Source organism: Macrosteles quadrilineatus, unplaced genomic scaffold (assembly GCF_028750875.1).
Source record: "Macrosteles quadrilineatus isolate MER2022 unplaced genomic scaffold, UCM_ALF_1.0 Scaffold_5__1_contigs__length_97177068, whole genome shotgun sequence".
In the NCBI taxonomy this organism is placed as follows: Eukaryota; Metazoa; Arthropoda; class Insecta; order Hemiptera; family Cicadellidae; genus Macrosteles; species Macrosteles quadrilineatus.
Window position 1 is genome coordinate 19,842,232 of NW_026542598.1, and position 25,000 is coordinate 19,867,231.

Below are 25,000 nucleotides of genomic sequence, written 5' to 3' on the forward strand. Positions count from 1 at the left end.
ACCGCTCTCGCCGATATCATGTTCAATAAAACGTGTAAAGCTTTTTTATTTGTGGCAATTTTTCGAACCGTATTGACCTTTTAATTCGCACATAGCTTCTATAAGACGCGTTGTTACTGACTAAGATCAGTTGGTTATATGGCCTGGAAATATTATTAAGCTAGGAGCCAATAAACAAGTACAACTAAATACAATCACATACCAATAAAAAGCTTATGACTTTTCTCGGGATCGGACCGGCGCGCAAGTGATGATTTATTTTTACTAAGGTCGTCGTGGTCTTCAGAGAAGAACCGTGCTACAACTATACTATTAGCAATATGGGCGTGCCTCTGAACCACAAGTAGCCTACTTTGCCTATGCATTTTACCTGATGTTCAGGGGCACTCCCAAAGTCCCATACTGATAAGGTGCATACGTGGTGTGAAGATATTTTGTCACGTTCACGTTGCAAGTAGTCATATTCAGAGTGATATCCGGTACTCATACTACTACAGTACCCTAAACCTCTTGGGTGAAATATTTGGAATTACCCTCGAAAACACTACATTTTCTGAATCAGAGGAGCAAATCGCACATCACAAGTGAGAAGTGATGAGTAGTAGGATTAATTAATTACCGAAATGTAAGAATTGGCAGATAACTTTGGATATGGCAAGTGTAATATCAACCAATTGTCAATCATAAACTCTATTTTTATGTGTGTGTTTCATATCCAAGTGATTTTTTTTTGTGTGCCTAAATGTCATAGTATTAGCGTAAGTGTTTAGATCACTGCCGACAGCTGAATTCTATGGTTATGGGGGAAGTTGGAGTCAACAGAACTACTATATTTATGTTTGGAAAAAATCATATGCCTAGATATTTTTTCACTAAGGTTAGAATTCGCACCATCCGTGCGTAAAGATGTTGACAGAATACAGTACGTGCAGTAGCAGACAGCACAATATCGTGATCACATGCATTTGTAGACCTGTTTGTTAACTCCTACGCAAGTACGCAATCCCCAGCCACATGTTGTATTATGTAACCTGCCTGGAGGATCTAGCATGCAGGAGCATCACTCATTACTGACACGTACTTTGAATAGATCGACGCGCGATAACGGAATCTACGTATGAATCATAAGTCGAGGTGACAGGTGTGAACCGACCATTGTGTTGTAAAATAATCGTCCACAATATACGAGCTGCAAGAGTATTTAGTGAGAAGAAACTTGGTCTCCCGTAGATGTCCGAGTAGTTAAAGTTGATGTGGCGAAGCACCGACGGACGTTTCGGCCATCTCCGGAACAAGCTACGAGTCAAATGAAGCTACCAGTTGAATAGTAGTTTGCCCCAAAGATGTAGGCCTATTGCAATGCATCCACACGTAGACGAGTATTTTCGGCAGTTCAACATCGTAGCTAGCTCCCAAAGACAAAGTTTACTGGTGAGGATCCCATAGGCTTCTTCGTGGAAGCTAACCGTCCTCCTGTATCTTATAGATTTAGTACTCTATTTATATGAAAAGTGAGATGTGCCCGGGTGTGCGATTACATTCATTCGTATTTCGTTTGGAGCATTTTACACAGTACCATTTATCTACCCAGGTGTTAGTGTCTGGAACCCCTTTTCAATAAATGAACTGAAAAATCTTAAACTCAAGGTGACTTTGGTTTGGTTGGTGAATGGTGACCAATAGTTTTGAACAAGGTTCATTCTCAAGTTGAATTTTGATAGCCTGGTATTGAACTAAATTATTTTAGGGTGAATTTTACTGTATCAGATTTACTATTTAGTTATAATAACAAAAGTAAAAGAGTTTGTGTATACCGCTTTTTTCATAAACACAGTCTTCACAAGCTGGCGAAATGACAGTAAATTGCTTCAATAGAACATTTTTAAATGCATTCTAAACCGGACACTTCTACTTAACTGGACTCAGCTCTTCTATAAGGATGGCAAATAAGGAAATATCTTTAATTTTTTGCATAAACTTATCTGTACTGTTATAGAAACGAAGTTGCGTTATTTATTTATAATACAGGGTGAGTAAGTGAAACGGGCCATTTTTCGGTAAGTATTAAAAATAGGTCAAAAATCATAACATCGATGTATTCATTAAAAAACATAGTAAATGAGTGGAAGTTTGTGTTGAACCAACAAAACAAGCATCAAGTCTTGAAAATAATATCAGAATCAACTCCTTAAACTTTGACCAGGCAATATCCCCATTTCATGTCAAGGGAAGAAACGGCACACCAAACCGTAGCTTTATTAGAGTGAACTTTCCATTCGTGAAGTGCTTGTGGACCGACCAATATAAAAAAGTTGCTTATTGACACATCCCGAAAGTGAGCCTCATCGCTCATCCATAGGTTGTGAATTAGCTCTGGGTCATCTTCCATTAGCTGAAGCATATGCTCACAAAAATTAATGTGAGATCGAAAATCACCCATATTCTAGGCTTGCACAACCTGAATTTTGTACGGATTCATGTTAAGATCTTAATGCAAAATTCGCCTCACTGTTGGCGCAGAAAGTCCAATTGCTTTTCTAAGCTGTCGGTCAGATCCACAGGGACTTCTGGCAATCGTTTAACTGATTCAAATGTTTCGGGTGTCCAAACACTTCTGGTACTCCCACCTCTTCTTTTTGTGATTTGTCTAGTTTCTTCCAAGTTTCAGCCCTGAGTTGCATGTCTCGATGAAACTTGAGGGGGCAGACCAAAATGAATGCGCAAGGCCCGATGTGGTGTACGCACAGAACTTTCACTGTTTTGATCAAATGCCTTGACGGCAAAACCCCGCTGTGACCAACGCTAAAGCTGTATGGCAACTAAACTTCCAGAGGTTGGGAACGCAGGGTAACTTACTCGGCCCCTTTCCTTCTTCCCCTCTACTCACTAACGTTATAAGAAAATAGCCCGTTTCACTGACTCACCCTGTATAACGTCAGAAGACCGGGGGCAATGGTGGACGACGCAGAAGAAAGAGAAGGATGGAGGCACCTTGTTGGCGAGTCCAAAAATCTTCTTGGATTTGAGTGGCCACAGGAGTAAGTAAGTATATACTTTTAATTATGCAATAACTAAATAGTTGCAGTTATATAATACATAATTCCAATGAAACCTTATTATTGTGAACTATTATGTTGACAAATCTGTAAGAGAGTTTGTTTCATATATGACTGACATATTAACACCTTAATCAGTACCAAGAAATGACTATTTGACTGGTGAACATTGCAACACTATACAGTGGGCCGAGGAAACGCAGTATCACATGGCGCTGATACGGGGATATAAACAATCCGATTGCAAGGTTAGGCTTTAGTGTGTCGACGTATAGACTCATTCTTTGTGAAATCTTACACTAGCTGAGTAATCATGTTTGTACACACCTCGTTTCCTGCCACCGAGAAAGATTAAACACGACCACATTTCAACCAGTGAAAATAAAATGGCATACAACTGTTATAATTAGTACGTGGGGACCGAGCTTTGCTCGAGGAAAATAATAAGTTTACTATGAAAGCAGTCTTAGTATTGCAGATACATTAATCCATTCCCAAACTCCACACTGCTCGCCTTCCTTTATTATTTCTTTCACCTCTTCTTACGTCCCAGACCTGTTTCCCTCCCTTCCCATAGCATTTTAAGATTGCATATACCTTAATCTAATCCTCATAAACAAAAACAGTTCCCATACATGTTAAGCTTTGATTAGCGTGTAGTGTGGTGTACGATTCATAGGTATCTTACCTTGATATTTCGACAGCTTTAAATTGAAATCATGATAAATCAAGGGTTTCAGTTGTCTCGATATAGATAAAACTGAGTCTAGCTCTGGAATTTACCAATTAAGTTACGTTCTTCCAACGCATTAATAAATACGCAGCATAGAAAGATAATGATACATATGAAACTAACGACTAGACATACCTAGTGTTCACAAATTTATCCAAAAAAAATATTAGACGGTCAAAAATCAGTTTAAAAACTTCAAAAAATTAATTAGAGAGGTATATACAAATACTGACAAATGCCAAATTTGATAATTTAGTAGTATCAATATGAATATTGATTACTATATCTTATTAAAGGAAACTGGCCGAGACACATTATTATAATTATATCAGTTTATCCATGGTTGTATTCTATGACTAATCGGACTGTCGGACCCGGGCCTAATGAGTACATTGACACCAACCCAACTGATAGTATCGTGTCCGGTGTGTCTGTGTGGCGTGTATCGTGACCAAAAGAAAATCTTAATCTTGACATAACTAGAATATTTTTGAGACACAAACGCATAGTCACTTCCTTGTGTAGTTTTTAATCTTTCAATTTGTCCAATACATTGCACAACAGTAACTTATATAAAACAGTAAATTTTAACTTTTAAGAATTTACTTCTCTTACGCACATCAAATGAGAACGATATATGTACAAATATACACAATTTAGTGTATGTTAGAGGAAGATTTGCAGCAAAAGAGGGGATTAACAGGTGGAGAGAAGACCAATAAGCTAGTCTTAGTAGTGGCATTCATCAAACTATTTCTGTAGATCCAATCACATATGTTAGCTTGCTTGAATTTAAATGGAACCTTAACACTTGAAATTAAGACTTTTTAGAAGGTACCCTGCATGAATTTATATTTTTTTTTTAAGAAACCCTACCGAATACGAATCGTTATTAATTGATACATTCAGGATTGAGTCATATGGCCACCGGAACCTTTGAGGGGAAAGGTATGCCAGGAATTAAAAAGTGAGATAAAGATTACAGATACGTCGTGGCGAGGTACTCCCCACCACTTGCTGCAGCAACCACGCAACCATCTCCGTCGCGCAACCAGCGTAGCAACCAGCAAGAGCAACCAGCGAGCAAGCGGCTCAGTGGCTCATTCCGAGTAGATTGCCCGCGCGGGTAGAACGGTCACCATGTCTTCCTAGCCCCAGCCCGTATAGCTCCCCTGCTGTTCTTCCCCAGTGCTGTGTAAAGTGAAGTGTTTGTGTCTTGTGAAAGGATTACTTTGGTTTCAATAGGCTTTTAATAGGTGGGTAGTTTTTGGTGTCAAATAAATATTCAATTAAAACCTGTCCTTTCCGTGTCTTTTGCATGGGTGTTTTACATTTGAATATGCCTCTAGTTATGATACTGGAATAAGATGTTTAAGACAATTGACTTGTGGGGTATTGCAGCCAGCAGATAATGTTTAATGTGGGCTATCCGCTAATCTCATTTTACAGAAAATGATTGACTGATGGATTAAAACTAGGGAATGTTCCAAATATTAGTTGTCATCACATTGTTTAGGGTAGGATAGAATTCTCACTAGGCCCTATAAGAACAAGACGAAGTTGATAGTTTTTAACTTCAGAATCAGAATAATCGTGCTTTGTTAAAAGTTCGTTTTAAGGTGGGGGGGGGGGGTATTTTTCACACATACCGTACCCGTTTTCATCATAATTATGGCTAGGTGAGGCATCTGGGAACTTTCTTTTTTACGACATTTCTTGTAACTGCCACTCCCGTTCATTCAAAAGTCTTTTATAATCTTATGAGCCAATATTATCATAAGGGTTTGTGATTTTTTTGTTATTGACGATGCAAGTTATAGTGTTCAATAATTACTTCAGTTCAACTTGCTTTCAATCTGATTTGCAAATCGTGTTGGAATTTTGGGGTATAAATATTTATTCTCTTCATCCATTAGTTTTGCTCTCTTACATTTTTCACTAAAACTGATTTATTGGCTGCTTAAACGTGGCACTGGAGACACGTGATGGATTTTTAAAGTGACAAGTTTTCGACCTGACGTCTAAATAATGTATGGCAAGTAAATCAACTTAGATGGTACTTCCTATCCTAACAAACTACACAGACGATTAACAACCTCCTAAACTAGTTCCAATTAAATGTAACACACGAGACGGCATGTATTCATGTTTACAAAATGACGCAATCCCCCATGCACAATGAATGTTCCACGAAGAAAGCATGAATTGCAATTTGCCGGTTGTATTACGTAAGCATACTGCTGACTTTGAGAGAAGTATTATAAACTGACTGATACAAATGACCCTATACATTACAACTTCGTGATAAATCAATTTAACTGTGCCTTTAAGTGGCTAGGTCAGGCAGGACGGTTGGTTGGAGGTCCTTTGCATCAGAGACATTTCTTCTCTGGAAGATCCCGACTTTAATTTTGCTCGGACATGGTGAATTCCCAAACGGTACTATGCCCTAAGCCACTTAATTTAAAAATATATTTGGCTAATAATGGTCGGGATTTTGCTCCAAGAAATTGAAGTTCGAAGCTCTAGTTATCTAGTAGGCAATACATAGATTATGGGAATTTTCTTTTGCATGGTCCTTGTGGATGTTAGGATTGAAGCAAATTTTAACTGCTCGATATTTTTTAACCACTAATAATTTTGTTCGGAAATCCATGAATAATTAATTGTCAGCTTGTTAACTACCGGATTTTAACTGAGAAACTACAGCCAATACTCTGTTGGTGATTGTTGGCAATATACATTTCATCACTTCATTTATTCCAGATCTTTTGCGGCGGTTGTTCCGTCTCTGTGTCCAAGCATATTCTGTTGCATTCACCAAAACACATCTAAGAAATCCTAAATAGTCTATATTTAAAACTGAAACGCCAAAATTTGAAGTTCCTCGCCCTACATCACCAATGATTGTAGGCATTTTATAGTCCTTCGTGACCATCCTACCATCCTACACTCTAGGAATGTGGTGTGGGTAAGGGTGGATGTCGAAAAAACAAACCCGATCATTTATCACCTTCCAAATACGTCCCAACTGTCTTTTCTTCTCCCTCCGCTCCCAAATCAGTTTAGTTCTTGTCCCCTTTGTTCTCTTTCCACTTCTCCTTGAGTCCAGGATCACTTTTTGTTGACTCAATCGTCCTTCATTCCTTCATTCTACAGTGTTGCTGAAATGCAACACCGTGATTGAGGTCGCCAACCGCTGTATTATTATCAGTGCACTATCAAATCACCTTATGCTCTGACTAGGTTTGTTTTTACATCAGCGAGATTGTAATCTGATAATAAGTGGATTTTCTGGCGCCGAATCGTGAAGTTGCAGCGATTAACGGGCAATCTAGTTGGATTTATCAATTATATTATAACAAATGGTTTGATAAAGTTTTTCCCCCTTTTCCAGGTTTACTATTATCCTACACTTCGGTAAACATATCAGAATCAAAAATAGTACATTCAAGATCCATTAAAAATAAATACATTATTTTAATCTAAAAAGAAAGTTTCCTGCACAACTTCAATTTACGCTCTTCCCAATGACACCAAAACCATCTCACGGTTCAGTAGTTTCGGTGGAGTAGGGTAATTGTCACAAAAAAACCTGCTTGCGTATTAAATAAGTATACTGTATAGTGTATAGATATATAGATGTTTGAGTGACTTGATGTGAAATGCTTCATGCTTAAGTAAGTTAATTAATTACAACAATTGTTATCTCTAAAACCTTAAAGAATAAACCATATTCATTAATTACTGCATATAAGAAAATATATAACATTCCACTATAAGTTAAATATTGTACAGAATCGCTCATCATAAGTTATGTTCCTTCACCAAAATTACCAAGAAACCCATCGCCAACATAAAGAAGGGAAGTCATATAAAATGAACATAACACGTAAAATACACTTACAAAATCCCTATCGTAATCGTGATTTTACAGATGGTAGTAGTTTAAAATTAAAGACATCATTTGAGGTCTGCTAGGTAGATTAACACATTTTGAATATGTACCCAAAAATAACCTTTGGATCTTTTAACTTCTAAAACTTTGGGCGGATGACTGAGAAAGTTAGTCACAGCTGTTGCCAATTACACATTCTTTTTCAACACTCAAACTCAATGCGAAGTAAAAAGTCCCGCCAAATACAGCAGAGGAAGGCCACACCAAACGTCATCACATCCGAGCTACTTTATCATTTTTATCATTTGCAAGTGATAAGAGCTTATTTCCAAGAGTGAGTTTAGACACTATTGACTGCAACAATGATAATAATCATTGTAAATGACTTACCACACTGGACCACATGCTAAAACGCGACGACACAAAATATTAAATACCTACCTTTGTATGGTCGCCAAAGAAAAAGTATTAAAAAAGTATTGGAGAATAAATTAGATTAATTTTGTTTACCATGACGTTCTATAAACGCGTACATTCGACCAAAATAAACGTTTAAAACACCATTATCAATGAATATCGGGCGAAGTAGCAAATACGATTATGTACTCCCAAGTTACCCACAAATTAAATTTATTTTAGTTATACACCTACACGTGAGAATGCTTAAACAAACCTATGAACTCCATTCCATCTTCCATCAATGTTTATCAGACAAACTTCAAAAATAATACGATACTTTGGCTATTCAGTAACCGTGTGGCGCTCGCTGCAGCTGCACTTTAGTGGGTGGCCGTCTGGTCCACGCATCTCTCTACCTACCAATTACACAGACACAACACCGGATGTAGCCGACCTCGGCTCTCACGTATCACACCAAAACTAATTGTGTGTTTTGAACACTCGGAAATCGACGGAGATGAGATTTTAGACATATTTCGTAAGTGCGTTTTAATTTGCCTTAAGATCTTTAAAATGTGTTACTGTTGATTTCTCTATACAGGTTGAAAATTTATTCGTAAACTAACTTCAGCACGAATCATTCGGTTCACAAAATAACCATGTATTTAATATTTGTAAGCTGTTGGTTGTCCTATAATATCATTACCAAAGAGTAAACCACGAATTGTAAGTCTACCTTAAATTTAAGAGACAATACATAGTAGACGATAGGTATAATTACTATACACGTATCTTAGATGAAACACATTACATTATTCTCTGTATACACTAACTTGGCGTCTGAACCCTTGACCGGCTTCAGATTTTATATTGGGCGAAACAAGTCAATATTTATTTGTATTTTGAAATGGGACTTTGTGAAGGTGCATAAAGTGTTGACATTAAAAGCTGTTGTGTACGTCGCCACTGCACATCCTTATTGATAACAAGCAACAATATAGGCCTACCAGACCCCAGACACAGTTGCTGTGTTCTGTATTGTGCCTCGACAGCTGTTTACGACTAACAGCTGGCTACTACAGAATAACATTTCAGGGCGTCACCTGTTGAACGCGAACACTTGTTGCATTTAATGTAACCCACATTTCAGATATTTTAAGCGATACACAACCTTGCTTATTAAAATGAATGAAACCACATAAACTTGGTTAAATTTTACTCCCTTGCTATAAATTATACGGAAAGTAAATAAAGAAACATCTTATAACACTTAAAACATATATTTACGCTTATACTGTTACTCACAAGACGGTAAATATACAAAAAAGATAATGATAAAAAGATGATGATTGGAGTGTCCAATCGAAATCTATCACCACTTACCACCCTTTTCGTATTTACCGTCTTGTGAGTAACAGTATAAGCGTAGGCCTAAATATATGTTTTAAGTGTTATAAGACGTTTCTTTATTTACTTTCCGTAAATTTAATAACACGTACGATGCTGATCAAGAAGTTATTTATAAAAATACACTAAGGATAGTAGGGTAGAAAATCTGAATTTATAGGGGAATTAATGCATGGTGTAATTTAGGCATAGTTACAACCAGGATCAAAAATACTAATAGGTAGTTTAAAAGATCTGACCGTTAATAAAAAACTAAACAAACCAATAAACAGTATTCCTGCAGTCAAAGATATGATTTTAAATTATATTTGAATTATTTAATTATAGATATACATTCCCCCTCTCTATCATAATTTTTTACTACTTGATGGCAATAACTAGTGAGGATTAGGCTAAAATTTACTCTTTGATCAAAACCAAATAATGTGCCTAAACCAGTGAAATTTCTCAAAACTCCATCAATCAAAGTAACAGTCAAAACCCCCCGACGACGACAAGCAACAAAGAAACCAATTGATGAACAAAACGTTGATTAAACGACGGAGGCCCCATTTGGTAGCACGTTGTTAGAGAGACGTTGTAGGTACGTATGTATTCTATAAATTGTCGGATTTATAGTGACGAAGCGATAATTTGTACTGTTAAATTAATTAATAATGAATTTAAATTATTTTCTAATCGGAATCAAACAGATACCAAGCTTTGCTGATAGCGAGACGCAAGTCGAGTTAAGATTGTTTCTCTTATCATTATTGTCTATAATGACGACATTAAAGACTAGATATCAGAGACATAGTGAAGTATGTACTTCGTCACACAATCTTAATGATCCACATGCAGTTGTGGAATTGTAGTTTTTAATCTACGATGAGGCTTTGCAAAACTACACAAGTTCTTACTACAGATTTTACCAGTATCATCTTACTTTGGTGTGGATTTAAGATTATATCGAAAGCCACAGCTAACTCTGAAACTGCAGGAGTATTCCGGATTAGTTCATTTCAGGAGAACTTTGAAGGGGTATTTTTATGCTTAGGAATGAAGTAAGATAAATTGTGTTGCTTTTTTGCTCACTAATTATCATTACTTCTACTTCTACTATGTGCAGTCATCCTGAGTGCGTATTTTAAAAGTTTAGTATAAGTTCAGGGTTGGCTTTTAATGGAGGATATTACATCGTGTGCTTTACTGACTAGCTTTATATAAACCCCATAAAACAGCTGGTCCCAGTTTAGAACCAACATCAATGGATACTGCTATTACAGTATCGAACCGGTGACCTGTAGGCTTCCACATTCCCTTTGATCTTTCGCTAGGCTACATGACCAGCAAGAATGCTTAAGTTTCATTAAACTCTGAAGAAGCATAATCGTCACTAGTGCCATACTATCTACCCCTGCACTATAGTTATGCAAGAAGCTGTGTGCTGTGTGAGGTAGAAGAACCCATATAAACCACATCCTGCAATACCCGTAACTTGATCCTGCATCTCGTATGTCTCCTCTGGTATGACCTTCCTACAAACATGGCTCAATTAACTTCGCTGTTTGCCGCTTAGTGGCTACACAACACTTCAATTCACTCTACACGGGATGAAAGTCTTGTTTAAAGGAAATGCAATATGTAGATTGCAGTATTGACTTTGAATACTGCAAGTAGACTTATCAAACTATTGTAAAATATAAAGCTGGTTTGATCTTAGATCACGATTTTTTCTACTTCAAGGTACTCTTTTGCCACGTTGCCAGGTGGCAAACAATGCAGTTGTAAAAAATGATAATTTTTCTTAAAGTAGTCTAGTTTGAATTGGTAAACACAAAATAATTTCAAGCTCATTACAACCACCTGACCCAGAAAATGTAAACATTTTTTGGAGTATGCCTATTTCAAGTTTAGAATTTAACATGATCAAGTTAGTAATCTCAGAAATAAACTCCAAGATGCGTCTTACATGTATTTTCAGCTAATCCAGGTCGAATCTATAAGGGAGTATTGTAGTGTCTAGGGATTGGACTTAAAGTTGATTATTCGATCTCGCAGTTGGCTGTTTGCTACAATACCGTCAGGAAAACACATGTTAAACATTCGTGGTTGTAATTTTGACAAGGCCATGCTACAAATGTCTCGTGTTATCTCTAAACTAAAACTACTTGTTTATATCCTAATCTGGTTAAAAAACTTTTACAAAATAAACACTTCCTTAACTATTACACAGTCAATCCACACACCATTATGCTAAACATTATATAGTCTATGCTATTGCAGTACGTTCGACGAGCTCAGGCTGTTATGGCAATGAATTAGCAGACCGTGGCGTGTGAAAGCACCAGAAACATGCTATTTTCGGCACGCTGTGAACTGCCTTGGGTTAGGAACGTGTTCTTCGAACAGCTTATTAGGACGATCGCAATTTCCCACAGTGAATCATGCGACGGAACCAATAAAGTGAGTTAGTCATAGTCATAGCGGTGAGACTGTAGGACTGTAGGTGCCAGCACAATAGGTCTGGACTTTGGATCTACCGCTTATCAGGAGTTTACATACGGTTTGTCATCTTCATGCGGGGCTATAACACACATAGAATGACCTAAATTCTAGCTCTATATAATGTATTCTATAACCTCGATCTTCATGGTATGGCCTCCGGATTACCAGTATGTATTGACAATCCTCTGCATCGCATTTAGCAACTTGTTCAGTCACCATTCTCAGGTTGTAAAATATCCGTCAATAGTAGTCGTCTAATGCTGGGCATCGTCACTTTCAAACCCCGAAACGGCACAGCAATGAACAACCGGATTACCAGTATGTATTGACAATCCTCTGCATCGCATTTAGCAACTTGTTCAGTCACCATTCTCAGGTCGTATAATATCCGTCTATTGTAGTCATCTAATGCTGAACATCGTCACTTTTAAACCCCGAAACGGCACAGCAATGAACAAACATATTCTATTAATACTACTTTACACTTATTATTGTTTTTTTTTTTTCAAATGCTAGTGAATTGTGTTAAGTTTTTGTACAGGTCTAAATCTTGGTCCTGATTCTTTGGTCAACAATATCATTTTTTAATAGCCACCCGCAAAATAACTACTGTACTTAGTTCTAAATAATCTTTTTCGCGTCCGAGCTAGAAATTCATAAACAATCAAATAAATTTATCCTTGCAGCGAAAAAAAATCAACTTGTAGTAAATTTGTCTAAAGCTTTATGTAGTCTAGCAAGGCCGCAGTCTAGCATAGCAAACTGGCTGGGTAGCTGAGTGGTTTTAGTGCTCGCCTACTAATCAGCCGGTTCGATCCAAAGAAAAGTGAGTAGCTTTTTGATGGTTCGAAACTGGACCCAGCTGTTCCTGATCATTGGGCTTTGAATAAATGCTCCTGGCTAATGAAATAGCTGATCTTAGTCAGTAACAAAGCTACACAGATCATCTCACACCATTCTACACTCATCCTTCACTCATATTTGGGTTAAAATACGCACCTAAGTGGCGTCCCCATCTGAATGATTGATGATTGATTGATAATTGATTGAATAATCCTCAGTTTTGTTTTCAAACAAACATACCAGCAATAGTTATTTAAATATTCACCCAGTTATGATACGACTATCGAAAACCAGGAGTTATTGATAAGGGGTACAAGAAGAAAATTTTAAAGACGCACGCATCGTTAAAAAAAGTTGTACAACTTTGTACAACATGATGGAGACGCTATGAACTGAGGCCTGGTGACGACAAGAGGACGGATGACGAAACGTCGCTAACAAGAGCGGGTCAAGTGTATGATGGGTAGAGGAAATGCGGCACGCAGCTTGTTGATAGGCCTACTCGCGTGGCAGACTGCTGTGTATTACGATTCCAACATATATAATCTATCTTTTTCTATTATATTATTAAAGTGATACAATCAGATTTTATGTAAACGGTTAAGGCCATTTACCAAATAAAAATATAGGCATATGGCATATCAAAATGAAGCTTAGAGTATGTAGATTTGCCGGAAAGTATTGATATGACGAACTCCCTAAGGGCTCTGCCCCACAGGCTGATTTCCAAAGGGCTACGCCTTGTACTTATTTAATACGCAAGCATGTTTTGTGACAATTACTCCTGCGAAACTACTGAACCGATTGACAAGTTTTTGGTGTCATTGGAAAGAGCGTAACGTGTTGTAAGTTGTGCAGGAAACTTTCTTTTTAGGGAAATAATCAGAGAGTGAGGCCCTGGGGCCCTTTAAAGTTTCGTATTTCTCCATAAGATTAACATGGGAAACAAAAATTGTTATGCAACTCCAGCTGTTGTCGGAAATTAAAAGTGAGAAGAAGAACATTATGTTAATTTTAAACAGTCAAGTCAATAAGTTTGCTAATTTTACAGTTTGCTACAAACATTTACTGACTTGGTTGGAATGAAATATTTACTATTTGAATTCGGGTTGGCGTATATATTACAATGGAAAAAAGCGAGAGAGCCTGGATAAATTGATATATTCTGTTATGTATATCTTGAATATTTCCATAATATTTGGGTCGAATCTTTTAAAGTCATCAGAAATTATGAACGTTATTCCTTTTAAAATAACGCCTCTAATACTTAGAAATTGCTCGAATTCGAGCAACAGGGACACTAGTAAGAATAATTTCGGTAGCACATTTAGGCTGTTCACCATCATATTACTTTTAATCTTGCACCAAAAGTGAGAATAACTTTTCCAATTAAGTAAAGATTATTTCACAACTACATCGCTTGAACAACTGCATTAGCAGCATCAAATTCTCACATTCCTCCATAGAGAGGTGCTACAGTGCCAAATCCTCATTACAGTATTAGATTTCGGAGCCATGGGATTCGGTGGTATAAGATGATCTTATATTCGACGCTGTGGGAACCCTGCTCAAAAGACACATCTAGCTGCTGAATGATTCATAAGCTGTTGTCAAGTAATCGTTCTCTAGGCCGGAAAGGTATTTACGCACGAGTGAGCCCCTATGGCCAGGGATTGTAGTGAAGGCCAGTGACCTTCAATCCGATTAAATTGTAGCCTATGTGACGTGTGAAAGTATGTGACTCATGCCCGGGGCTTGTAGACGCGTCTACCATTGTCTTCCGCTGAACAACGTTCACTTAATTGGATATTATGTGTTGATGAGATACAAATTGGCGGAGCTAACTTTAGACACTATTGTGTGGCGATTCCCATACCAGTGATGAGGAAATTGATCGGATCATTGTATAACTAGTTAATAGTATGACTATTTGTAGCAGGAGTTTTCCAACTCAGAGAAAGTTATCGTAATTGTTTTCTGGATAGTTGTATTTACAGCTTAAAGTGGTATCCGAACCACCGGGCTGAGTCATTATCACTGGGGAAGGCACAGGGTCTTAGAAAACTAGAAATGAAAATACCATACAATAGCAATTCAAGATGATTTTAACGGGAAATTGTATCAAAGGATTATGTACGTCAGTAGTCAGCTATTGAAGAACTATTTCGCCTATATCTACTATTAGAGTTTATTTTTGCTTCTGAACACAAGATCTAATTTTGTTGTTTTTCATATGAGGCCATTACCGATGTTTTCGAAGAATAACATCCACAAGCGATGTAGTACATATTTAGATATAAATTCGCCGTCGGTCCTAACCATCATGGTTTGTTTATAGTCTTGTGACAAGCTTAATGCCAGAGGCAGTTCAGTAGTTGACGAAAACAGTAACATCTTGTTTGGCGACCTAACACTCAACAACTGCACTGTCCGCACTACTGGGTGTTAATAATTGGAAACTCCTATAAAACATTTCCTAATTACAATGTATATGTTTCGAGGTTAATATATTCATAATTTTAATTGAAATGAAAATTGTCGGGGTATACGGGTGGTTACAAAGCTCGCCTTCCAATCTGAAGGTTCCTGGTTTGATCCTGCGGAATCGGTTCTGGTCCCACGAGTTCTCTACAGATTTCCAAAGTTGAAACCATAGGACCAAGGATGATCAGGGAGAGTAGTAACTAACTCTAACGACTTTTGATCTTTCGCGTACTATCCGTTTTATAGTTAAAACTTTGTTCTCTAGTGACTCGAGCTAATTATGGTTGACACAACATGATCCAAGATACTGTATATTTGTTGCATCAGAATAGTGTATGACGATCAATGCCTAATAGGGTTAACTCTAAGGACTAAAATATCAAGAACTACCCACTGTTGAAAAAGTGTGTATGCAGCTACAACTTTGACAGAGACGTTTGTTCCACTGAGCTATAGTAATAACTGGAGTAACCACTCTGTGTTTAAAAAACGTACCACTGTTTTTGCTGGTTTTGTTTCAGAGTTTCGATTTGTTAGGTTGGCCGGGTGATCGGGTTGGTGGGACTTGTCAAATTAGAGGCAAGATCAAGATGGCGTCATCCTGTTTTGTTGATAGTAAACGAAAATCTGCCAACTCAACATTATGATTGCAATTGCAATATAAGTTTATTTATTTATTTTACGAGCAAGAGCAACCCATTTTATCAAGATCATAAACCGATGGTCGTTATTTAATCAAATGCCATAGGGCTATTGGCCTAAACCAATATCTCCAAACCAGGAAACTGAACTAGCCTATTTTTACAACATAGCTTGAAAAGAGGTGGCTGCACTTTACTTGACGTCCTACACTCATTCGATTGTTTTTTTTTTCGATTCGATATTTTTATTCGATTGTTTCATTCGATATATCGTTTGGTTAGTTAGGTTAGGTTAACCTTACCTAACTAACCAAACGATATATCGAATAAAGCAATCGATTAATCGATATATTGATCGATATTTTCATTCAAATGAGTGTAGGACGTCAAGTAAAGTGCAGCCAAAGAGGCTAATAAGTTAGTATTTATTTACTATCAAACAAAAACAATTTATAATGTTTCAAAATAACTTTAAATACAGAGGTTTTAACGTGCAATAACAAGTTTTTGATACAAGTCCTTGAAATAACGAATAACATAACCCCAAATAAATAGTATGGTTAGGTTAGAATGAGTTGGAATTATTTGGCAGCATCCCACCAACCGATCACACGGCCAACCTAACAACACGAAACACCGAAAACAAACCAGCCAAAACAGTGGCACGTTTTTCTCTAACGTTTAACCAGAGAGTAGTGACTCCAGTTATAATCTATATCTCAATGGTTTGTTCTCAAATGAATCCAGATGGTTAAAATAACTAACGTTGGAGACAGATGATTAGAAATATCCTCTCCTTGAGCACTGGAAGAAGTTCTTTTCCAGCCAAGACTTCCTGACACAGAGACGCAAGTTCCTCCTACACTAAACGCGCCACCGAGGTAGCCGATAGATGGCGGTTGGTAACAAAGCTATCCATTACCAGGACCCTGGGCCAGTAACTACCCAGATCCAGCCGTGTAGTCCGTGACTATTTTCGATTGGTTCCCGACAATCAGTGGCCCGCGACGTGGAGGACCAAGCATGATGGAGGCATTACAGGTGGATTGAAGAGAAACTAGGTAGGTACCGCCGGCGCCACGTCAGGTTGCCACCAGCGTGCGCTTTGGGTAGAGTAAACTTCATTAAGAGAAATTCCGTCATTTAATTTCCACAATCCTTGAACAGATCGCGTAGGAGTTGACTTTGCAAATACAACTGTTTTAGTTTAAGAGATAAATAATTTATACTACGTCAAAGAGAAAGCGAAAATAATCTAAATTTACGTAGAATTTGAACACAAAGACTTTCTACGGCGGAAATCTCTTATCGGCTTAAAATGCTTAAATCCAAGTGATATCTTGTTTCATAATCCATTCAACAAGTCTTCCCTAGATCAACGATAGATCAAATGAGGTTATTTTGGTGAACACCCAACGAGAACTTGAGGAAGCTCAACATTTAGCTCACAATAAAACATGTAAAGTAGGCAAATATGTTTACATAGAGCACTTTCAGGACTTGTTGGTCGGTGAAGGCTATTCCAGCCAGTCTCTTGGGCAACCGATCGTTACAATCACGACCTTGAACATAACAAATGCTTTATTAGGAATAATTATCACACTGCAACAGAAACTGGTCTGCTCATATGATGGAGTTCAACACATATGCTATATCAAAAAGATCAATCCCAAAAGGATATACAGACACTATTTTATCAATTTTTCAACTAACGGGCGCAGAAACCTATGCCATCTCCCAAGGAATCTTATCCATTTATTCAGCACATTATGAAAAATACTATTATGGTTTTAGTTTTCATTGTTCCAAAATCCCAACATCATCTATATGCGTTTACCAAATCTTCTCAGTTGATTAATTCAAACAAATTGATTACTTCAAACAATCGAGTTGAACTTAGTAACGTATCAAACACAACGTTAAACTATGCGTGCAGGCTACCACGCAAGCGTTTAGTGCATGTTATTTTCCAAGAAGAGTTTGGTGCGGAATACAGTATTGCCTCAAACTTTCCCAAAGTGTCAACGCTTTTCCAAGGAGAGATCGACGTCCACGAACCACCAGTCGACCACGGAAGCGCGACGATTTTCTCTTTCATCGATAGTGACCACAAAATATCCTAGTCGGAAATCAGAATCATAAAACAGCGAGGACAAGGTGGAGGATCAGTGACACTTTGGCAGACATAACTATCAACACTTGCACTATTTTTTAAACAGGATATTAGTTTAAACAAAGTTAGTGGGAAATCAAAATAATAACTCCACAACCCGAATGAATTTACCAAATATCAAAATCATTTTATAGCGTTGTGTTAGTATTTACAGGAAGTATTATAAAAGCCCTCAACAACTCATGCGAGTGTCGATGAAAATGCTTATCCCATTCTAGATTATACAACACCTACAGTCCGTGATCGGAAGTAAGAATCTACGTTGGCACAACCAGAATCCAAAGGCATGGGAAGAATATTGAGTTAAAGTGTAATGATATCGAGATGTGGCGACTGACTGGACAATAAGCAAATGCAGAAGACAGTGCGAGAGGAAGATAGCGTTACCGCGTAGTCCGTGCTTGGCCACCCACAGTATTGCCCACCTGTCACACTACCGTTACCAGCCAGTCGAATGCCCGGTGGGCAGAACATTTGACGATTTACATTTGTCCAGACATTTCTCTGGAAATGCAAGTCAAGCTTGGCCAAAGCTATTTTAAAAGCGTCAAAACAATCCAGTTATTTAAATAAAAATCTTCCTTTACATTTGACGGGGAATTTGTCCCGGAAGATTTGTCCGGACGTATCAACTAACGTTACTTGTGAAACCCTCCTCGTATCAGAAATATTTGATGTAGTCTAAATTAGAGACGTTACTGATAACTCACTTCGTATTAATGTCAAGCATAGAGTTGTCAGAGGAAGCGATCCACTTCGTACTCAAATGACTCAAATGTCTATACTGTCGCCAATGTGTTTCGAAGGTCTATCTATCGAAGGTGTATCTTGCTCTAACGGTTATTCTATTCCGGGTGAAAGTTCACTAAACTACAGATTTATTCTTGTTCGAATCCGTTCGGTCACATACAAGGAAAGTACAGACATGCTTAAAACCATTTTGTCCGTTCGGATAACTGTTATGATGACTCAACCACTTTCACAGTCGCACACGCACATACACTGTATACAAACTCACCACCTGTTCGTCCAGCGCTATTCGGCACGCACATGACATTGCTGTGTTCCTCTATTGGCTAGCGTATAGTATACACTACTGCAGTTTACTAATCCGGACGAGAAGCAGTCGAAAAACTTATCTTCCGACCAAGAGCATTAACATTCGACAAGTAACTTATTATTTTAAATTATCACACTTTCCGAGAAGTTTGCACCCTAATCACAATCTACATGTGAATGTCTGGACTTGACGTGACAGATAGCACATTAACACGTAACCAAGTCGGATACAAAACATCTACCGAGATGGAGAGTGAGTTGTAGCCGTGTTGCATCAGTGTACCTGTAATATTACCATCACCTCACCGATAGTCTGCTTGACTGCAGAGTGCAACGTGCAGGTGCAAGACAAAGAGCCATAACGCAGGATGACTAGCGATCAAGTGGCCTTGGTGGGTATTATTTGTAGTATGCCTCAATATTAGAGCTCGCCTCGACTGCAACCGGTAAAACCCCCACTTTTTGTATTGATTAATAATGAATTATAGGGCACAAACGTAGCGATCGAGCACTTAATCCGCAATCATGTTACTATAGAGTAAAAAGTGTGCTCGGTTTGTTTTGCAATACAAATACAAGTTATTTTTCACGAAATCCACTCCTCACTGCCATTACTAAAGCAATAAAGTTGTCGTATAGATTCTCATCGAATTTCAATACATAAACGGTTTTCCTTCTTAAGAAGCCCCCCATCAATTTTTATTCGTTAGGTGCAACTATTTAACAATGAGCCCCGAAGAACTGATCCACGGAAAACCAACCAAATATAGCTAAAATGCATTGGTAATTACTAATTAGCAATATCTTATTCCGGAACTTTCAAGGCAGAAGTCCACCCTCCAACCATTATACCAGCCGCGACCTCTGCCATTATTATGCCACTGGCAGTAAAACACAAGACAGTTTATGGACAGACCCACATAAGGTACATATCAGACACGGACAAACGGCCGCGCCAGACCGTTACGGGATCAATCAATCTAGCCATTACAAGACACATTACATAGCTGACAACGTTGTCGTCCAAGATATGCAGCCAACGACTTAAACTGTGCCCCATACAGTCCAGACAGTTTGAAAAGCATTTCAAACTTCCTTGGAATTAGAATGGATCACCAAACATATAATTACGTTTTTCAAGTCGCCAAAATGATAATTTAGGAATTAATTTTTGAGATCACAAATGTGTGTAGTGATTCATTAAACGCTTTCAAACGATTGACGAGTTTTTTGTCTATATGGAAACCTCAACAATCGACCATAATATGGTTGATCCTGACACACCAAAGAACAGTCCTAACAAGTGACTAAAGACTAAATAATGTTCGAATTCGAACTTCTCTGTGCACAGTTCGAACGTACAGTTTTACGTAAGAGGGTTTCGAATTCTGGAAGACATCGATGGAAAATGTGTGACGCTGGGCGAATTAACTTGTTTTTTTGCTGCACAATTTAAAATTTATTTAGATGCCATGTACAGGGGTTTCCACTGTTTTAGGGATTATCTTTTGGGCCAACAGAAACGCAAGAACATAATTATATCATAGCCCGAAGCCACTAACTCGGCCTAAACGTTGAGATTTCCTCGACTCGCTTGCGCAACCCAATACGGTCGTCCTACTTGGACCTGGTCTGTGGTCAGCGGCCGCGGTCACCGCGCTGTGTCAACCAACGTGACAACCGTCAAGCCGTCTAGGTCTACCCGTCAACGTCAACAACCCTTCTATCTGGCAACATCAACAACCCTTCTACCTGTAACACCAGTCCAAAGATGTAAAAATACGACTTTTTAGTCTTCAAACTACGACTTGGCACTTCCCAAGTAGAGTAGGATAGTCCCTACTTGGTAGTCATGAGCAACCGGCAGCTCCACGACAATGCCTGCCAATCCACAGACAGGCCATGTGCGATGTGACTTTTAACGAACCTTGCGTGCTTCACCGCACGGCGACACCGCATTGCACTTCAACTTCACACTTCAGAGGTGCAATTCTATACAAGCAAACTTCAAAGCAGAGAATGTCGATTATCCTGCAGCATTTTACAATCTGAGGAAAGCTAAAGTCAGAAATTGTGTCACTAGTTTTGTTTGAATACGGTAGCGCTGTTTACAAAACCTTATCTTGAAGATAAGCAGATAATATAGTATACATTCTCAAGAACAAATAACATTGTCTTCAGTTATCGACGAGGGACAATAGATTGATACGGTTGGAAAACTGAATAGATTCTCGTTCACAGTGATCGTGCAATTCTCAAGCATTGGACGACACTTCGACCACACTAGTACCGAGTTACGTACTGGGCACTCGTTGTCAACGATATCTAAAACTTACTTATAAATCATGTACACAAAACTAATACGAGTACGCTACGTAATAATAACGTAACTGAAACTACATAATAATTCACCATCCTACCACATTAAATGGCTCTCAGGTCTTTTGGAGTGGACCTAGGCGACAAATAAATATCTTTATCTACACGTACTAAACACCCGTATAACCCCATTAGCGAATTTATCATAGGATAACATAATGCTATGTGTTTATAAATGATAATACTAATTCCTCTCCTCCCAGGATAGAAAGTGATTCCTGTGGACGCCCTAGTTACAGAATAGTGGACAGCTTTCAGCCTCGCGTTGAATGGAAGCCTCTGTTCACTGGATAACAGGCGTGCACCTCATCTATTGTGATCGAGGGCGTCCTTCGGTACATCAATGCGCCAATGGTGTCCAGGCATCACTAACACGACCATAACACTGTGTCATTTGGTCATGGAATCATACAGTCGTAGAAAAACATTGTACCGTGGTTAAGGTGATATAGAATAAATTGTCGAACTAGGGAAGCAAAGGATCATAATTATCTACAGTGTATTGCAATTACATATCCCCCAAAAAACTCAGTAGTACAGGTTTTTTTTTAACTAAAATCCGTTCGGATGGCCATTCACGATTACGAAAAATTCAAGTTTGCTCATTCTTCCTAGGTAAAAAAATTCAAATTCATTGAATGACGCGAGAAACCCTGAGACCAAATAAAATATTCCTCAAATTTTTCAAACAGCAGCAAAGAAAGAAAAAATGGCCAGTAAACAGGTTTCAAACGACGTTTTCGCTATGCAACTAATAACCTAGTCTTAGAGAATGGGAATGGGAGAGGGTAGGGTAGAGTAATACATTACCGTTTCTTTACGAAATACAGTAGTACCTAGATTGGACAACCTGAGAAATCTACAATACGAAAACTTGGGAAAACGATCAGCTGATACATTCAAGACAAAAGATCAACAATAGTAATATTCTATTGATCTAGGAAACTACTAACAAAACTTATGGGATGTTTGAGCATGAACTTGAATCTGCAACTTTAGTGAAAAATTACTCATAATTGATGACTCAACAAATCTACGAAACCCATGTACAACAATCAGCTGATTCCTTATGCCAAGATCAACAATGAACATAACACACCAATGAGGAAGAACCAGTTCGTTTTTGAGCAACTCTGCTACTAACCTAGTGTATAAGGGTTGGAAGCAGGTAGATACGGAGTCAATACCCTCAGAGTGGGTCTTTGTCTCGGCTGCTGTCTGATTCACCGAGTGCAGGCACTAGGCAGCAGTCGGAGCCGGTCTTTCCAAGGACACATACCTGGTGCCTGGCCACCACTCGCCACTCAGCCACCAGCGGGTCCACAATATAGCTGTGTGTAGTGATAGTTTGGGTGGTGTGTGATAGTGTGTCCGAAGAAACTCATTACTGGATAACTGGGAGGTAACATGAGTTGATCTGCTCTGTAGAATACGGTAGGGTAGAATCAGGACTAGTACACTATTTTCCCTACTTCTATGGTTAAGGAAGCGCTGGTGTTTACTGAATGAGTTTTGCTTATTCAGCGAACATTAAACATAAGCCCAATGATATCATTGGTTGGTAACTAAAGTTGTTCAGCGCAGTTTAATAAAATAAGATTGAAATACAATAAAAACCTTACTAAGACTGGGAAAATATACGGTTTATCATGGTATTTTTCGTTCTATATATAGTGAAAACTGAAATGGCAATTTTGTATGAAGGAATCACAAACTTGTTTAAAGATGGCCCAAACACCTCGAATAAATAATTGGCAGTGAGATATTTAATTTATTTAACTAATGGCAACAAACGGTAGCAACAATGGAGAGCAATAAAGATTTTGTAAAATCAGCTGTTTTCAACTAAATAAATTGTCAGATAATTCATGATTTCATCTAAGTAAACGAATGAATAAAAATTTTTTGTGTTTACTTTGTTGCTTGTGTTTTTTCCAGTGTTAAAACTTAAATTAAGCAATGTTAATGCTGTTTTTGGAAGATTATTGACTCACAATTTTTATTTTTATTGTTATTTAATCTGAGTTTTTACAAAGGAAATTCTTGTTGTGTGTTTTAGAAGTGTGTAGAACTGTAAGTGTGTATTTTAGCAGAAAACTTGAAAAGTTTTGTAATGTTTAGGATCAGTTACCGGTAATGTTGATAATTGTTATTAATTACATAGATTACATCATACCTCAAATGGATAAATTCTTGTAAAAAAAACAGTATTTTAATTTTAATTAAATCAGTAAACCTATCAATTGATCCATATTGAGATCGTAAACAGTAGAACTTGCAGTTTTAAATTACTACGGTACACATTACCTCATTCCTGCACAGCATTCAAAAACAGTTAATTGGAATGGAAGAGTCCTCTAAGATGTGAACTCAGGTTCTTTGATTTTTTTACGATAACAAATATTCAACATCTCATTTTCCGTTCTGGTTTTCTATCAAACAAAATGCTCTTTGCAATGATTTACTCCTCCAAAACTACTCTTTATGCATATTATGGGACACAGCTATTTGTTATAGTGGTTCAGAACTTTGGTCCAACGGACCTGGGTTCAAATCTCACCAATCCCCAATGACTTTTAGCTGTGGGATAATGCCGAGGCTCTCTGGTTCAAAGCCAATCGCAAGCTCTCTAGAAAACAATAACATTACTTTTAGACCAGAAGTACTTTTCTCTACTGAATTACAAATTCTGTCCTTTAAATTCTTTTGGATAGGTATCTTTTTATCAATATATTTTTATTTTCCAGAAACTAATCCACGATGTCGGTGTTTGCAATGGCGTCATCGGTGGCGGGCTTCGTCAAAGTCCGCTACCTGATGGACAAAGCCATCATAGACAACATGGTGTTCAGGTTCCACTATAGAGTGACGAGTGCGATCCTCTTTGTATCCTGTGTACTCGTAACAGCCAACAATCTAATAGGTAAGCAGCATCAGGAATATCATAATCATTTTCAATTTCAGCACTAAGAACCAGTTCATGAATGTATTTTCTGCTGTTGTTTTACTCACCAGAAATCATAATTTTGTAAATCAATCTTTAGAATCCTTAATTCTCATATACCATTCTAACATTTCTGGACCACTTGAAAACCAAATATTCATTTTATCGCTTATTTTCAACCCCAATTCTACTTCCCACATTGGTCCTGAATTGATCTTCTGTTGCAGGAGACCCAATAGCCTGTATCACGGATGGTGCAGTCCCAGGCCATGTCATCAACACTTACTGTTGGATTACGCACACGTTCACACTGCCGCACCAACAAGGGAAGCCTGTCGGCACCCACGTAGCACATCCTGGTGTCGGGGACTTTGTACAGGGTGAGGACGAGACCCGCTACCACTCATACTACCAGTGGGTCCCGTTCATGCTGTTCTTCCAGGTAAAGATTATTCCATTTAAAAGTAATTAAGTCCAAATACGTTTTGTAACTGGAT

At 38.0% G+C, this 25,000-nt stretch overlaps 2 protein-coding genes across 5 annotated transcripts in view; one reads left to right on the forward strand and one right to left on the reverse strand.

Annotated features, from left to right (window-relative positions):
• Positions 1–25,000, reverse strand: part of LOC128993767 (dedicator of cytokinesis protein 3) — a 101,006-nt gene that overhangs the window by 40,892 nt on the left and 35,114 nt on the right. The window lies entirely within an intron of this gene.
• Positions 4,890–25,000, forward strand: part of LOC128993768 (innexin inx3) — a 31,614-nt gene continuing 11,503 nt past the window's right edge. The window contains exons 1-3 of one of the 3 annotated variants that reach the window (XM_054417749.1): positions 4,890–5,045; positions 24,307–24,482; positions 24,731–24,945. In XM_054417749.1, the coding sequence (XP_054273724.1) occupies positions 24,320–24,482; positions 24,731–24,945 (378 nt within the window). In that variant the 5' untranslated portion in view covers positions 4,890–5,045; positions 24,307–24,319. Of the gene's footprint in view, positions 5,046–8,490; positions 8,625–22,843; positions 22,962–24,306; positions 24,483–24,730; positions 24,946–25,000 lie in introns of those variants that run through there. The other 2 variants (XM_054417751.1, XM_054417750.1) reach the window with 2 other exon arrangements.